Source organism: Hemicordylus capensis, chromosome 4 (genome assembly GCF_027244095.1).
Source record: "Hemicordylus capensis ecotype Gifberg chromosome 4, rHemCap1.1.pri, whole genome shotgun sequence".
NCBI lineage: Eukaryota > Metazoa > Chordata > Lepidosauria > Squamata > Cordylidae > Hemicordylus > Hemicordylus capensis.
In genome coordinates this window covers 248,222,442-248,240,847 of record NC_069660.1, presented here as the reverse complement: position 1 = coordinate 248,240,847, position 18,406 = coordinate 248,222,442, and the positions used below count along the sequence as shown (strand labels likewise).

The 18,406-nt window shown below is 41.6% G+C and overlaps 1 protein-coding gene across 1 annotated transcript in view; it reads right to left on the bottom strand.

The window, feature by feature from the left end:
• Positions 1-5,432: 5,432 nt before the first annotated feature.
• Positions 5,433-18,406, bottom strand: part of TAF4B (TATA-box binding protein associated factor 4b) — a 99,633-nt gene continuing 86,659 nt past the window's right edge. Inside the window, exon 15 of the mRNA XM_053249470.1 lies at positions 5,433-7,090. Coding sequence (XP_053105445.1) covers positions 6,947-7,090 — 144 coding nt within the window. The 3' untranslated portion in view covers positions 5,433-6,946. The remainder of the gene's footprint in view (positions 7,091-18,406) is intronic.

The following is an 18,406-nucleotide window of genomic DNA, read 5'->3' as shown; positions in this document are numbered from 1 at the left end:
GGTTTTGCATATTCGCAGGTCACAAAAAGACACCCTACCTCATTATCTGCATACTCAAAACAGTTAAAATCCATATATCCATATATTTTTATTTTATTTTTAATTATTGTTAGATTTATATACTGCCTTTCATTAAAATAATCACAAAACAATCACTAGGAATCAATGGTTCCTAGAAGGCCAGAAATTACTGCGGAGGTCATTTCTGGCTGCCATTTTGTGGCTCATTTCATCAGAAAAATGGGGGAGAGCAAAACTGCAGTTTCCTCCTATTTGGGACAGGGGGGGGCATTGCTGGATCGCAGGAGCACTCTAGGGCACTTTATTTGGCCCATTTTCAAGGTGATTTCCCAGCATTTATTTATTTATTTTTAAGTCTGGGGACCTTCTGGGAACCTAATCCCCGCAATCCCATAGACTTTAACGACTCATTATCCATAGTATGATCACAGCCGTAAACTGCAGGAATGGAACCTGTGCAGATAATTAGGTCCACCTGTATTAGCTCCATTTTACAGACTGGAAGAGGGCAAGAGAGTGGAGTTGGCCAAGGCTATAACTTTGCTCAATGCACACTGTCTTCCAGGACTCAAGAGGCTGAACATTGTCCCTGCAGCAGAATTTGCTTGAAATACAACCCATAGCTCCAGCAACATAGTGCTCCCCAACCTATAGTGTGCAAATTAAAAATGTGCTCCCACAGAAGAATCATTAACTTTGTGTCGTTAGGGACCTGAGGGAGAAAGGAAAAGATTTTTGCCAGTGGCAAAGTTTCCAGCATTAGCTAATGAATGTTTATGAAGTACTTTGCATATATAGTACCTTTTATCAGAGGATCTCCAAGTATTAGATTTATCTTGAAGGCCTGGGGCCTATGCACACACAAAAGTTGCACGCAGTGTCGATGGTTCACACTGAGTTTTACATTTTGATCACATCTTTGTATTCTATGCAAGTTACATTTTGCAATAGTTAGAGGCAAAAAAAGGTACCAACAGGGCCAGAGCCCCAAAACAGAATGAGAGCATTTACTCAAGAAGTGAAAGGAAAGGCAGCAAGTAATAAGAGTGTGTGTTGTGTGCTGGCGGCCAACATACTGAAGCAGAGGGTCAGACAGCACAAGAGCACTGGAGCTTCTGTTTTCCCTACAGCATTTCTGTGCTAAAGGGAAGAGCCAGGATGCACCTGATCACAAGCCAGCAGCAGGGAGTCTGCAATGGACAAATGTTGAAAGACAAGCCAGCACGCCAAGCATTTCATCCCTCATCTCCCAACGATCTGTCATAACAAGTCTGGCAATCTCTGTTCTAGACCGGATATACTTTTCCAATCAAGAACAGTCACCTGGGAACATATAAGCAAAATACGTATGGGCACAAACACATATTGACTGGTAGAAAGGCTAACATTGGAAAGTCCAGTTCTATCCAGCTTAGAATGGGTGAGTCTGAAAGGCATCTTTACAATCACATCCCACAGCAGCAAATGTCTTAAGACAACCCACCTATCAGAAAATGCATGTCAATCTCTTTGGGAATAAACATTTAATTGGTTCAAAAGCAGCTATTATTCATGGTAGCCAAATGGAGCCTCCATGTACAGAGACAGTATAGCTCAAAACCAGATGCTGGGACCAGTGGGAGAGGTCCTTTTACCTCATACAAGTGTAAGGACTACAAATCCAATCATTCCCTGACAGTGGCCAGAGATCATGGGACTTGTAGTCCAACATCATCTGGGAACCAAGATTGGGAATATCAGTGTTGTGATATTTGTTTCTATGGCAAACAATAGCACTGCTTTTATTAAAGCAAATGCTGCATCTTGTCTGTATGACTTTGTGGGGGTGAGTGCTGGGCTATGCTCATGCATGTATCCAGTTCAGCGCAATGCTCTGACAGCTTAGAGTCACTGCAGGAGTCAATGTGGGCGTGCAGTCTGCTTGTCTGGCCTCCTGTTTGTTGTGGGTTGTCAATTGAACCTCCAGTAGGTATACAGCAGAGCACTTTGCTTGGGTTTCCAGCATATCAGAGACCATGAAGCAACAGCTACTCGTTTAAAAAGTTTAAAACCATTTCACTGCTCAAGAGAGCACACACTCCAGTTACAGAGAAGGTAGCAGAGGATGATCTTGTTGTTGCGGCACATGGAAATTCTTATTGAACTAAATTCTAAGTCATAGTTATATTCATAAGACCCCTTATGCCCCTAGTGGTCATTAGGATAGTTGGCGCAAGGGATCGATGCACTGGAACTCCATCTCCAACACTGTTCCCATTGTTGTGTCCCACAAGGAAAATGATGCCTACAGTTCCAAAGTACAAGCATGTGCAGCTAGTCATGGATACAGATCAGTTACTGTTTCCAGTGCTATGTATAATACATTACATAACTCCCACTGTGCAAGGCCTTTCCAACTTTTATTCTTAACGAGCACTTAGTCCTTGGACTATCTGTTGCAGCTGCTACTCATCATTTGCTACCAACTCCCTATTTCTTGACTCTTCAAAAGGCAGCCAGCCTGCATGCATAGAGGCTACCCCTCTTGTGTAAGGCTCTGAAAGAGCATTGATAACCCCTCTAGGACATGGGTGTTAAACAGCAGCACTCCTGCAGATGTTGGCCTACAACTCCCATGATCCCTGGCTACTGGCCACTGTGACTGGGGAAGATGGGAGTTGCAGGTCAACAACAGTGGGAGGGCTGCAGTTTGACACCCCTGATGTGCAGTAGGATGCTTTCAGAACTCCCTTGACAATTGATGCTGTACAATAAAAGCTCTGTGTTTCAACTGTCCCTCTATTCTCCATAGGGTCAAGCAGGGAACACTCTCTACCATGGCCAAGGGTTTTCCATCAGCATCACATACAGCTTGTCTGGATTCTGTTTCAAATTGGTTTGCCCTCATCCACCTACCCCAAACCTCCAGGTATTAGCTCAGGCTCAGGGCAGATGACAGCTTTTGGATGCTTGGCTGAAGAAATATAGAATTGGAATATATGGTTAACATATTGATTGGCACCCAACCAGAACTAGAGATGATTACGCAAAGTAGCTTTATGTAGATGTTAGAAAGCAGTGGCAATAATACTGAACCCACAACACCACAGACCATCTACCAAGTGGTGACCATAGCAGGGGTCAAACCCTATTCAGAAGGTGACCCTCTGCAGTGGTCACCCTTTGAATAAAGTAAAAGAAAAGTGTGCCATTGAGTCAGTTTTGACTCCTGGTGACCACAGAGCAGAAAACAGGAGGAGTTTACCATTGGCTCCTCCGCAAGAGTCAGCTCACTGTTTGCATCAGGGGAACAGACAGCAGTAACAGTTCTCCAAAACAAATTTAGAAGTTTAACTTTCTTTGCATGGTATTCCAGGTAAAATAGCAGTTTAGGGATCCAGCCCCAGCAGAGAAGAAGTTCTTCCCTTCTAGGCAGGCTGTCACTTGTAACACAATTATCAGGTTTCCAGCCCTGATTTAGTGTGGAGAACAGTAAGCTATTGGCTCAGTTGCCAACATTAAGACTTCACTGTGATTTTAGCAGTCATAAGAGCCTAGAAGCCGTTGCTCTCTTCCCTCCAGTGACCATGCAGAATATTTTGCAAGCCTAAGAATGAGAAACATCTTCAGCTTTGAAGCAGCTTTACCAATCCCAGTAGCCACATGCAGACTTTCCCCAAAGGTTATGTTTACACAGCTCCAAGGCCTTCACATTAGCAAATTTCTCTTCCTGCAGTGTTTATTTACAGATATCCTCAAGCAAAACATACACCAAAACATTTTGCAAAGAAAATGCCATGAAAACAGGACTCCCAAGCCCTTTAAACAAGACTTGCCCGAATGCTCTGATCAGAGGCCTTCCTGAAGTTTGGTGGGTAGTGGCCAGAGAGGGCCTTCTCAATTGTGGTGCCCTACAAGGCACGCTCTTCCAGCACCAAATTCGATGTCTTTGTGTTTCCAGGTGAGTCTCTTTCTCTTTGCTTGGGTTTCCAGCATGTCAGAGACCATGAAGCAACAGCTAGTCTTTAAAAAAGTTTAAAACCATTTCACTGCTCATGCCAAGGCTTATTTTGTATCTGATACTGTGATTTTATGTGAGGCATGCCACATAAGAAGCCTTTATTCAAAACATTTAATCTAATAAATTTAGCGGCAGTGACATCCTCTCCAAGGGAATGGTTTCTCTTTGGACAGCTTAATATCCAATATATAGAGAACTAAATGTTTTAGATATAGAACTAAATGTTTGTGTCTTAGTTTGTCCATATAGATAAGCTGACTTGTAAAATTTTTGTTCAATGGGTCACGTTTGTTCTCATGAGGGACCTCCCATTTCACCCACCTGGTTTTTTCTGCCCTCCTTAGTTGATCACAGGAGAGATTTATCTTTAATCCACACCCTAGAATGGCTGATTTCCCCATCTAAGAGTTTTCACCTTCAAAACTCATTTTATATGTTACACCTCAGGCGTGTGTAGGAGCTCGTAACATTAAGGCTTGCAAGTTGACAGCAGGAGCAAAACTCAGTAAGGGAAATAAACATGTCAAGGAATAGCAAAGATTTTGGAAAGCTTTGCAATCAGACTGCAGTCAGATCTAAATGGATTTTTCCATCACCAATACAGAACACCTCCACTGTACTATTTTAGGGACACAACCCATCAGGAACTTCTTGTCCATGCCTTGTTAGAACAATTACACAGAACTACAATTGTAGATTGTGCTTAATGCAATTGTCATATAAACGGACAGATGCCAAACATGTGGAAGTTCAGGACCAGTTCTGCACATTAATATTACATACGAACAATTTGCTTGGGACAATGTTGTTCTAGTACTTCTAAATAAATAATTTTTAGTCTCTTTATTGAAGGCAAGCTACCACCTGAAGTTGCAGCAATCGAGGCATAACAAACTGGTCGTCTCTATCTGCACATCAGCCTCCAGTCATCACCCAGTCGTGTAATTAAGTCGTGTTTGTAATGAATGTTACCACCATGAAAAGATGTTGGGCCAAGCCCAAACGCAGTTCATATTTGTTGTAAGAACTGGTTTTGCCAAGGTGTTAACTCTGACCCCCAAACTTCTTAACCTCAGTGTTCCCCATACTTCTGATAGTTGGCCTGTGCTTTTTCCAAATTAAAATTCAAGGCACACTTTTCAGACACAAGTGGTTTACTGTCAAGGGTAAGACCCTATCCTCAAGAGGCTACCCTTCCAAGGGGAAGAGTGGCTAAGTTAGATTGTGTGCCCCCCAAAAGTAGAAAGACACGCGTTAATTGAGAAAGACATTCAGTAACATCTTGAAGGCTTACATGTGCCATGGACATTAAAACATATGTGCTGATACCTAGGACATGTTGGCTACTGTTTTTTTATATAATGAATATTCGTAGTATTTATAATACTTCTGTTTAATGAAGCAAATACTCTTATTTTTAATAAAATAGTTACTTTAATACAGTATTTAAAATAATTTTAAACATCTGTCAGTAAGACCGTACACACAAAGAGGAGAAAATGCTGCTCCTTACATAAAAAGTAAAGATAAGCATTTATTATCCAAAACATTTTTGTCTGACGACATATCTTGCAACTTACTGCTTCACAGTCAAGAGTACTGCTATATATTATACATACATCTCACATATAAATAATTTACTGCATTGGTTTAGCTAACTTAGTTCACAATTTTGTAACAAGAAAATCATGACTAGGTTAGAAACTCCCAATATACTGCAATGATTCTGGCCTCAGGACTAGGTGTTTCCCCCACCTATATGCCCCACCCATTTTGCACAATGGTATACCAAAAAGCCTTAAGAACCTTCAGTGTTGTTTTTTAGGACTTTAATCATGAAGACATTCAGTTGCTGTCTTCCCTACACACTCTGTCATCACCCATGTTACACAGTTTGTGTTAGATGTACAGGATAGGGTAGAATTTGTAGAAAAGTGCAAAATGGCTGCATGGGGCTCTACATAACAGGCAGGCTAACTTTGGAATTCAACCATCACTTCAGTTCCCTGAACAGTTTTGTGCTCTTCTCCACAAATGCCTCAAATCCTTTTTCTGCAGAAGGCAGATTTTTAGAGGCATGTCCCTGATCATCAAGTATATTCTCCTGGATTACAGGAGGAGATCAGACAAAGCTACACTTTAGAAAAAAGCAAGGAGCATTTCACTTCACTCATTCAAGGATAACTCCCTGCTTTAGAATCAACTGATGCAAAAACAATGCACCAGGCCAATTTAAAGCTGTAAACTCAAGGAGCATCTGTCTGTGTTAAGGCAGATGTTTCAACAGGCATCTGCTTCACTAGGTTGCCTTTAAACTGGTTTAGGCAACCAATATTTTAAAAGATCATTCACCCCAACACTTACCAGCTCTAGTTTGCTTGCATATCTGTCTAGTACTGATAACACAAGCCATACCACAAGAGTGCAGTTTCTCCATCTTCCTTTGGAGGCTGTTGGCTGTAGATCTCATACTGGCACTTCAGCTTGCTCCCAAGTGACTTCTCATCCAGATAGCAATGACATCAAGCTCTAGGACTAGGGCATCTAGAGGAGACTGACTCAAGAAGGCAATGCTTCATTGTCTGCTGGTTTGTGATTGAATACATTCTTCATGCCATCCTTCCCTAAATACAGCATTTGAAGGCACAATTGTCATGGAACAATAATGCAGGCTGAAATACTGACACAAGCATTGCATGAAGAACAGGCACCTAAAGCTCTCCATCTCCAGTGCTTTCAGGCACCATGCAGGTGTTCAGTGACCACCTGACCAATTATTCTAAGCTGCTGTCCACTGAAACCCTTCAGGTGATTATTAGATGTTCACAACTGTAAACAGTTTCTTTGTAATGGGCTGTTTTCCAAGGCAGTGCAAACAAGTGTTCTTTGGCAGCGAATGGTGGTAAGCTGAATGCAGAAGTCTGATTACTTCAAAAGAGCTTGGTACAGAACTAGAGAATGCTTCATTTCCTTTTCTTGTTCCATACAAAATATCAAGTCCCTAAGACAGATGCGTGTTATTCTTGGGTGAATAAATGGTTTTGCAAGGCTTGGTGATCTGTTCAAGCCCTAGACCGGAGAAAGGAAAGAGAGAGATACAGGTTAGTTATGAAAAGCAGAAAAAGTATACAACCTAGGACTAACATAATTAGCTTTACGTATCTTAAACCCACTAAAGTGGTGTGTACCGACCATTAGAATCTCCCTTACTTCAAGAAGTCATTGAAATTGTTCTATTGGAGAAGCCTCATACTAGCTGTTGCTTCTCAACATCGCAATTATGAAGCACGGAAATTACTTGCTGCCACAGGAGATGCTACTTTAAACAATGAACGTTTGCCATTACCTCAGCTATAACAGTGATGTTCTATAGTATGGCTTGGGCAGGGTTTGAGAAGGAAGACCTGGACAGCAAAATGGCCAACAGCTGAATAATTTCAGGAAAGTGATGCAAGCAAGAGTTGCTTGAAATTTCATGTTGCATTACTTCCCCAACACTGGCTGTTGCAGCTCAAGTAGCAATGTTAAGCTGTAGCAGGATCCAAAATAGATTAGTCATTATTAACCATCACGGAACACCAATGAGACATCCCATTATCTCAATGAGACCTAATTATAATTTATGATTTTACCCACTGTTTCCATTTATGTATCATGCACGAGATTATTCCTCATTTGACTAAATATTAAAGTCAAACCAACATTAGCATCTTTTAGCTGGTGATATCAATAGAGTGGCTGTTATTAGCTAGAAAAAGAATTCCATACTGGGGGGGGGGGGGGAGGCAATAGCTCCTCTCCATGAAGAAACTTCCACACTTTATGGCATTCATTTTCTGCAAGCTCCATGACTGCTGCCATGAAAAGGAATAAATAGCTTTTATCTGATGAGCATATAGCAGTATATATACACATTATAACCCACTTTTTTTTTTTGGAAAGCCATGTCATTTTTGGAGAGCCTATTTCCTTTCTTCATTTCCCCTGCTTCCCAGATTATAAGCCTGTGGGCTTTTAAAAATTATTTCTGTACAACATCCAATACATATTAGCACTTAAAAAAGATGAAGATCCCAGCTATCTACTATGATACTTGTGTTGTGCATTAAGTGCTGCTATGCAAAACATCATTATTGCAGCACAGAAAGAACGTATGTTGTGGTAAGCATGTAGGCAAGAAGTGCTTCAATAAGCAAATCTCAAGCCATGAGGACAATATGTTGGAGCAAGGCTACAATTAATCACACTAGTGTAGCATTCATGAAAAAAAGAAGCTAGGTCTCCTCATCACTATTTGATTCCACAAATGTTGGCCTCTTCAAAAAGAGAACCCAAACACAACTCTGACGTAATATCTCCTACACTTTTCTGGTGTAATAATTCATTTTAAAAAACTGTTCAAGGCAATCTACCTGTAGAACTTTCCAAACTTAAAACACAACTTCCTAGAAAACAAACCTGATGGTCTGGGCCAGGGATTCTCACCGTTGGGTGTCCAGATGTTATTGGACTTCAACTCCCATAATTCCCAGCCCCAGTGGCCTCTGGTTGGGGATTATGGGAGTTGAAGTCCAATAACCTCTGGGGACCCAATGTTGAGAATCCCTGGTCTGGGTGATTGACTGGTTCTGGTGTGAAACATGCGTTTGTTACTATACTTTAGCAAGAGGAACACTCTTAATTTTCTTCAAGATTATGTATCATGTATGAGGTTATTTGTCATTTGACTAGATATTAGAAACTTGCCAACATTCGTGTCTTTTGGCTGAAGATATGAATGGAGTGAATCAGGAAAAACAATCCAGAAGCTGTGTGTGGTGGGGGGAGAGGGGAGAAGAGCAAGATGTTCCCTCTTCTCACTCCCTCCTCCAGGCATTGCCAAGGCTATAGGCACATGCCTACATCAGGCCAAATCCATCTGCTCCCTGTGAGTAACTCCGGTAGTTTGGATTACAGAAATGCACTGTGTGGCTGTCTCTGGAATGTTTAATGGATACATATCCAGTTCACAATGCTGCAGAGAGACCACAAGAGGTTGGTAACTGGCACCAGCCAGGAAGAACTCAACACACGCATTTCTCCAAGACCTACACCTGGGATGGTCTAGAGAGAATGAATAATGAAGTTAGTCCTATTAAATTCCACTGAAATTAATGGGATGATACCAGCTGGTAACCTGACTAGCCTATTTCAGTGGTGCTTAGCTAATGCGCTTTTGGTACAACATTCATTACTCTCAAGAATTATAAGAATAAGGTAACTTCAGTCTTGCTTAGAAGGAATGATTGAAACAATTAAGGTAGACCTTTTAAAAGTTTTGTTTGATAAAGAAAAACATGAGCAGCAAGAAACCTGGAATGCAAATAATTTAGTGAAAGCAACAAAAAATGCTTTAAAAAACAACTTTGGGATCCCGGAAGAATTAATATCATATGCTTTTCAGGAGAGGAAAGCAATTTTTCCCGATAGCAAAGATGATGCAACACTAGTATCTTATTTAAAACAAAATAAAAAGGCCATCATTTGAAACTTGCCATTTGTTCAATGACTGGGAGCAAAAATAGGCATGGAACAAAGATTTCTGGCCACATACCATAGAGAGGGTCAGGCTGTCCTGGTAAGACACAGAAGCCTAAGACAACCCCTTAAGGAGTGGGGGGTGGGGGTGAGGGAACTTGCTTTGTAGCACAGCTGCCATTACAGGGTTGAAAAGGAGGTCAGTCCAACAGGATGCAGCAGAAAGCCCCAGGCAATATTATAAAATGAAACAAACCCTAGGGGATTCTCAGCAATCCAATATTCTGTCCTTCAGAAGCCAAGAAAACTTTAGGGACGTGGAAGTATTTACTTTCTAAACAGAGCTTAATTTACAAGACACATTTTTGAACATTCACATACTAATCCACCCATTCTCATCCGGGCCATTTTAAAGCAAGGTGTATATGAAAACCTAAAACTCCATCCAGCACTCTACTTTTAAAGAAAACCCACCCCTTTATATGTTTGCATCTATCCTGGTTAACAAACTGGATAATTTTATAGCTCAAACCTATATATGATTCACTTAAGTGCAAGTCCCTGAGATCAATAGGGCTTACTCACAGTTAAGTGTGTACTGGTTTGCAACCTTAGTCTTAAAAAATAGAACATACCCTACAGCTAGAAGACAATCAATTTACAGCCCCAAAAGGAGTCTTGTTTAGATCCTGACAGATATGGATTAGAACTTTTGCAGTTTTAAAAAGGTACAGTGGGGCTCTGACCATCACCAGATGCTTCTCTCTTCCAGTGGTTAATCATGCATGTTTTGTAGTTGTGTGCAGTGCTGTTCCATTATGTTCTAGATTTTATATGTTGGGTGGCTTCTTATGATTTACTCCCACTGGAGCCTTTTTTCATTACAATGCTATGTTGGGAGGGGGGTGGATTACTGAGTTTTACAGAAACGGAATACTGAGCACACATACCAGGGCCACACAATTTCAGCCCTCCTGCAGATGTTGGCCTACAACTCTAATAATCCATGGCTGTTGCCCACTGTGGCTGAGGGTTATGGGAGTTGTAGACCAAAAACAGCTGGAGTGCCAAAGTTGTGCAGTCATGGTGAATACTGTACGCACAGTGTGTCCCTTAGCTTCTCCTGAAGGTTATTTCAAGCTCAATAGCACCTCCCCAACTTTCCCCCAACAATATGCGAAGTGACACTATGTGCAAGTCCAGGTGTAATTACTGGAAAAAGCTTGGCGCAATTAATTGCAGCCATACCACTACCAGGGAATCATCATCAGCTGGTCAAATAAGGAGACTGCATTAAGAAGTGCCATGTACTAGCAGAGTGTACTCTTAAGCACAAGGGCACCCCAAAACACCAATAAGACCAGAGAGTCAGCTCACATGCAGACTACACCTCCCATTGCAAGAGAAGAAACCCTTTGAGCAATATATTGCCAATTATTAGCATGCAGAGCCATTCCAAGTCAAATCCAGTTGTCTGTTTCCCCTTCAATGATCAGGAGAGCTCTAATCTTTGAAGGGTAGAACGGTCTGTAGGAGTACGCATGGTACTGATTCAGGTGGTTCAGTTTGAATTTGTGTCGAATTCAAACCAGACCACCAGTCCAAGTCAAGCCAGCCCCAGTTCAGCACGATGGTCAAACCAGTTTGATGGATATGCTTGTACAGGAGAATCTAGTGAGGATTCCCCTTTACAAGCAAAGTGGGAGGGACCCTCTCTTTAAAATAATTCTAACAACAGTCAGGGGGATGAGAGGGCACCTTACCACTGGCACTGCCTCTCAATTCTGAGCTGGGTCTGGCACTCTCAATAGCATGGCTCGGTTCCAGCCTCCACGCATGCACAGAAGCTGGAACAGAGCTGCACTGCTGGGAATGCCAGATTCGGTCCAGAGAAACCACTGGTGCTGGTGGTAAGGTGCTCTCTTGTGGCCTGCCTCCCCCGGCCACCTTTAGAAGCATTTTGAAGGCAGGCTCCACTCTTTTACTTGTGAAGGGAAATTCTCACTGCATTCCCCTTTACAAGCATACCTCTCGTACTGCTGAACTGGCTCTATTTGAACTGGGGTCAGTTCAGTCCAAACTTGGGACCAGCACCCCTTTTGGGGGGGGGGCGGACTGGTTTGAATTAGAACTGGTCAAACCAGCCTGGTTTGAATTGAACAGGTTCCGCACATGCCCAATGTTTTGATCTTGCTTAGAATTCACAAACTGTTGTGAAGCCCCTTCTACTACTTTTATGTAGAATGGAACCAGCTGCAATAACTTAGAGATGAGGGAAAGTCACTCCAAAGCTGACAAGAGTGCCTCTGATGAGCATGTACAAGTGTTCCACAGCAAAGTCCTGGCAATACACTTGGGGTATTAAGTATTAACTTTTGATATGTTCTCAAAGGCAATTTCATCTTGGCTTCCTCACCTCCTGAAAAGAGTGAAGCCCTGTTCACATGTTTAACATGTGTACAATGTCTACATAAATATATGTATACATGTACAATTATTCACACATTTTATGCAAGTACAGTATACTAGAGGCCACCTAATGGTGCAGCAGGGAAGTGACTTGACTAGCAAGTCAAAGGTTGCCATTTAAAATCCCTACTGGACTATGGGAAACACCTCTATCTATCTATCTATCTATCTAATGTATTTCTCTACCGCCCAAAACTTACGTCTCTGGGCAGTTTACAACAACTATATTAGGTAGCAGCGATATAGGAAGATGCTGAAAGACATCATCTCATATTGCACAGGAGATGGCAATGGTGAACCCCTCCTGTATTCTACCAAAGACAACCACATGGCTCTGTGGTCGCCAGGAGTCAACACCGACAGCACACTTTACCTTTACAGTAGTATACTGCATATATGTACTCTGCATTGGAGGGGGCTCACTCACCTTAAAATGAACACATGTACAGCTGCACATCTACAGTAACTTGTATGCCTGTTATGTCTGAATAAGGCTACAGTGTTGCCTTTATTTTAAAATGTGGAGCCCAACTGTGCTACATTATTTTATCCTCTCCTTCAGAGGTACTATGGGCAGGTTGTTCACAACCAAAGAGACTTTGAAGACACCATGCATAATGAGTGAAGAACTGCTGCCAAAACTAAAAGCTCATATCAAGTAGGTCACATGAGAAGTATCTCAGGGTTACTTCACTACAAGCCCAAATAAAACCATTTTAGGCACACCAGAATGAGTATGTGCATTAGCTCCAAAGTATATGTCCTAGATAAAACATCCAGCAATATCTACGCACCAAGTATTGGCAGGATTCCAAGTTATCACGCCGTAGTGATTTGTGAAGACATAGGATATGGCAGTAATGACCAAAATTACTGAATTTATCAGATTATGTGATGGAGAAGAAAGTCTAGAGAATTTGGAGAAGGATTAATCTATGTATCTTGTATACCATCTTGTTTAAGCAATAGCAATAGCAATAGCACTTACATTTATATACCGCTCTATAGCCGGAGCTCTCTAAGCGGTTTACAATGATTTAGCATATTGCCCCCAACATTCTGGGTACTGATTTTACCAACCTCGGAAGGATGGAAGGCTGAGTCAACCTTGAGCCCCTGGTCAGGATTGAACTTGTAACCTTCTGGTTACAGGGCGGCAGTTTTTACCACTGCGCCACCAGGAGTGGTTATTAAGATTTACAAAGCTTTTGCACTGATGTGATTTGTTGTATTGCATTTTGTATATTCATATTCTGAAATTTTAAAAGATTCAACAATATGTAGTCAAAGATGTATTGAATAGATTACATTATATATACATTCGAACCCCTGCTACATTCGAACCCCTGCTACATTCCTGAAATAAGTGCTTTTGTCTCCACCATTTATGGAACAACTGCCATTACTTAACAACTGCCATTGGGCGCACATGCTCAGAGAAGCTGGCTATTCTGGTGCCCTAGATCCATTTTTCCTTCGAATACTACAGTTGCTTTATTCATGTTTTGTTTATTCATGAATATAAGGCTGGTTCAGATGAGATACCAGCTGTACACATGACAAAGGGTATCGTGCCTTGGAGCATGATACCCTTTGGGAAATGGGGGGGGCGCCTTGGAGGTGGAGTAGCACTGTATGTTAAAGAAGAGATAGAATCTAATAAGCTAGAAAACCTGGGTGGACTGGAGACCTCCACAGAAACCCTGTGGGTGACAATACAACGCCTGAAAGGGAACGTGCTACTGGGGACGTCCTATTGCCCTCCAGATCAAAATGCTGACATGACTGGGAGTTGCAACAGGAAATCAGGGAGGCATCAAGGAGAGGCAGGGCTGTGATAATGGGTGACTTCTATTACCCAAACATAGATTGGGGAAATTCATAGTCAAGTAATGACAAAGAGGTCAAATTTCTATAAATGCTGAATAACTGTGCCCTAGAACAGTTGGTCTTGGAACCAACCAAAGAGAAGGTGACCTTGGACTTAACCCGGAGTGGCACTCAGGACCTGGTGCATGATGTCAGTGTCATCGATCTTTAGGGAACAGTGACCATAATGTGATCAAATTCAGCATACATGCAGAGAGAGAATCACCAACGAAGTCTAACACAGACATTTTGAATTTCAGAAGAGGAAACTTCTCCAAAATGAGGAGTATGGTGAAAAGAAAGCTGAAAGGAAAAATCAGGAGAGCCACTTTGCTCCAGAGTGCATGGAGTTAACTCAAAACCACAATATTAGAAATCCAGTTAGACTGTAAAAGGAGAAAAGGTACCACTAAGTCAAGGAGGATGCCAGCATGGCTAACAGGTACCGTCAAGGAAGCCATAAAAGGGAAGATGACTTCCTTCCAAAATTGAAAGATTTCAAATGAAGAGAACAGAAAGGAACACAAACTCTGGCAAAAGAAATGCAAAGTGACAATAAGGGAGACAAAAAGAGAGTTTGAGGAACATTTAGCTAAAAGTATCAAGGGGAATAAAAAAAAACTTCTTTAAATACATCAGAAGCAGGAAACCTGCCAGGGAGGCGGTTGGACCATTAGACAATGAGGGAGTGAAAGGGATTGTTAAGGAGAATATGGAGGTTGCAGAAAAGCTAAATGAGTTCTTTTTGTCTGTCTTCATGGCAGAAGTTCATGAGCATATACCTGTTCCTGAACCAGGCTTTTTAGGGATGGAGGCTAAAGAACTGAGTGAGATAGAAGTGACAAAAGATGATGTTCTAAACTATCTGGATAAACTGAAAACTAACAAATCGCCAGGGTCGGATGGCATCCATCCAAGAGTCCTCAAATAACTCAAATGTGAAATTGCCGACCTTCTTGCTTAAATATATAACTTATCCCTGCAACCGGGCTCTGTACCGGAGAACTGGAAAGTAGCAAATGTAACACAATGTACATTTGTGTCACAAATGTAACATTTTGAATGTAACTTCAGAAAAGGATCGAGGGGGAAAATTACAGGCCGGTTAGCTTAACGTCCGTTCCAGGCAAGTTGATAAAAAACATCCTCAAGAAAAGCACATAGAACACAGGTCCTGCTGGGAGTGAACCAGCAGGGCTTCCGCAAAGGTAGATCTTGCCTCACAAACCTTTTGGAGTTCTTTGAGAGTATAAACAAATGTGTGGATCAAGATGATCCAGTTGACATAGTATACATGGACTTCCAAAAAGCTTTTGACAAAGTTCCTCATCAAAGACTTCTGAGGAAACTTAGCGGTCATGGGATAAGGAGACAAGTACATGTGTGGATTGCTAACTGGTTAAAAGACAGGAATCAGAGAGTAGGTATAAATAGAGAGTTTTCACAATGGAGGGAAGTAAGAAGTTGGGTCCCCCAGGGATCTGTACTGGGACTGATGCTTTTTAATTTATTCATAAATGATCTTGAATCAGGGGTAAGCAGTGAGGTGGCCAAATTTGCAGATGATACCAAACTCTTTGGATACTGAAATCCAAAGTGGACTGTGAGGAGCTCCAAGAGGATCTCTCCAAACTGGGGGAGTGGGTGACAAAATGGCAAATGCAGTTCAATGTTGGCAAGTGTTAAGTGATGCACATTGGGACAAAAAAACCCAACTTCAAGTATACGCTGATGAAATCTGAGCTGTTGGTGACTGACCAGTAGAGGGATCTCGGGGTCGTGGTGGACAGCTCGTTGCAAGTGTCGACTCAATGTGAGGCAGCTGTGAAAAAGGCCAATTCCATGCTGGGGATTGAAAATAAAATGGCTGTTATAATGCCCTTATACAAAACTATGGTGTGGCCACACCTGGAGTACTGTGTACTATTCTAGTCACCACATCTAAAAAAGGACATTGTAAAACTGGAAAAAGTGCAGAAGAGGGCAACCAAGATGATCAGGGGCCTAGAGCACCTTTCTTATGAGGCAAGGCTACAATACCTGGGCCTATTTAGTTTAGAAAAAAAGATGACTGCGGGGAGACATGATAAAGGTCTATAAAATCACGCATGGTGTGGAGAAAGTGCAGAGAGAGAAATTCTTCTCCCTCTCACACAACACTAGAACCAGGGGTCATCCCATGAAATTAATTGCCAGGAAATCTAGGACCAACAAACAGAAGTACTTTTTTACACAACGCATAATCAACTTGTGGAATTCTCTGCCACGAGATGTGGTGACAGCCAACAACCTGGTTGGCTTTAAGAAGGGTTTGGATAACTTCATGGAGGAGAGGTCTATCAACAACTACTAGTCGGAGGGCTGTGGGCCACCTCCAGCCTCAAAGGCAGGATGCCTCTGAGTACCAGTTGCAGGGGAGTAACAGCAGGAGAGAGGGCATGCTCTCAACTCCTGCCTGTGGCTTCCAGTGGCATCTAGTGGGCCACTGTGCGAAACAGGATGCTGGACTAGATGGGCCTTGGGCCTGATCCAGCAGGGCTGTTCTTATGTTCTTATGCCATGAGTATATCCACCCTGACATCACTGGAGGGCAGCCCAATGTGCTCTTGGGGCATTCCTTAATCATATATTGGGGCTGTTCATCTGATTCACCCCTCTATACACACAAAATACCTGCTGAAAGAGGTAAAGAGAATGTTTAGAAAGCAATGTGGCAAAGCAATTTTCATCGATTCTCCCCTTCCCTTTATGCCTCCCAGTAAAATATGTCCAAGGGCTGCAGGACCTTCAGGAACATATTTTCAGGAGGCACAGAGTTGCAGAGAAAAGGGAGGATCAGTGAAAAAAGTGGTTGGCCTATTCTTTAAACTTCTGGTAAACTATATATTCAAGCACTTCTATGCTTATAGCTGAATACTGGCATCAAGAAGATAAATCACTTTCACAAATAGCCCCCCATTACAATAGTTGATGACCTCTTGAGGAGCGTCTATTGTTCCTTTTGGCCCTACTTTTTCAGCTTCTGGCCAAATATTGCAAGGACAGGAGGACCAATAGAGTTGAATGAAAAGGGCCACTAAAATGAAAATTCAGTAATACCAAAGCCATCGTGACTGACCATTTTCTAAACACTTGCAATTCTTCTCAGACGTCTACATAACTAAGCAATGTGCAACAGATTAAGAGCACTTTCACAAGTGACAGTGAAAAGTACATTTGTGCCTCTCTTGGACTGTGCATTTCATATGAACATTTAATGCAAGAGAGAATTTAGAACAGAAATAACATCCACATGGCAGGCAGTATAAGTTTTACATTCAGCATAATGCCAGTGGGCACCTTGAGTGTGAAAACTCTTTAAATTCCAATTAGCATGGTTAGAACAGGAAATATTTATCACAAGTGCAATGAAACCAGAAGGTGGGGAAATCTGAAAGTGTCGAATACATTTAAAATTGGCAAGAGGTCCAAAAGTTGACTCATGATTATTCTTCAAACTGAATCATTCATGTTTGTGGTATACATACTTCTAGAGTTTCCATCTAGAGTCCCATACTATACTATTGCACTGATGTGTCACACTGGAAGTCCAAACTTCAACAACAGAAGTTGCCCCTCAATTGTCTGTTATGATATTTACTCTTATTAGGCTGAGAAGTCTGACAGTTTTCTGGCAGTAAAGTGTGTTAAGTGTTTGAGAAAATATAGCAGTTTTGATTTGAAAAGAAAAGGAGAATGGAAACTCTGGGGATAAATCGTGCAGCAAAGCAGAGACATGTTTTCACTTGAACACCTCAGGAATAAGTGTGTATATTTATGATTCTGTTATCTTCATTCAAGCTGGAACTTAGCTGAACTGTCAAAGAGCTACAAGAGGACTAGTGTTAATATTCAGCTATACAGTTTCCCTCCCCTGATTTCCATTGCGACATTTCTACATGTTTTCTAAAGTAACCAACAGAGGGGTTTTACATATTGAGACAAATTACCGTAAATGTAATGTCAGTTTATTCACTATTATACCCAAGATTCATGTATGCATGTCACTTTCTGTGGCTACATCAGATCCTTAATCTGTACCTGGAGGTAACAAATACTGTACAAAACGTGTCATGTTAGTTAATAGACAATTATCAAGCTGAAATATTCTGGCTCTTTGCCACATCATTTTAAGCAATCTATTATCAACGCAATTATAAATCTCCTGACCCTTCACATGTCATCAACATTTGTGTTACCAATATGTTTAGCTCACAGCTACATTGCAATTAGTCATCTAAAAATTGTAGATATCTTTCACACAAAGATAATAATTAAGTTCATCCCTGTATAGGAAGAGCACTATATGGGCCAGTGAGCTGCATTGCTTAAAGTGATGAATGGCAGCCTGGAATATTTTGGTCTGTTTACATGCAAACATTTTATGTCAAGGGAATGGCTTAAACTGACAACTGCTAGGAAATTCAAAGATGAAGCTGGAGTTTCACCCTTAACAGACACAGATGTGCCTGGGTCTTACAGCATATGCAC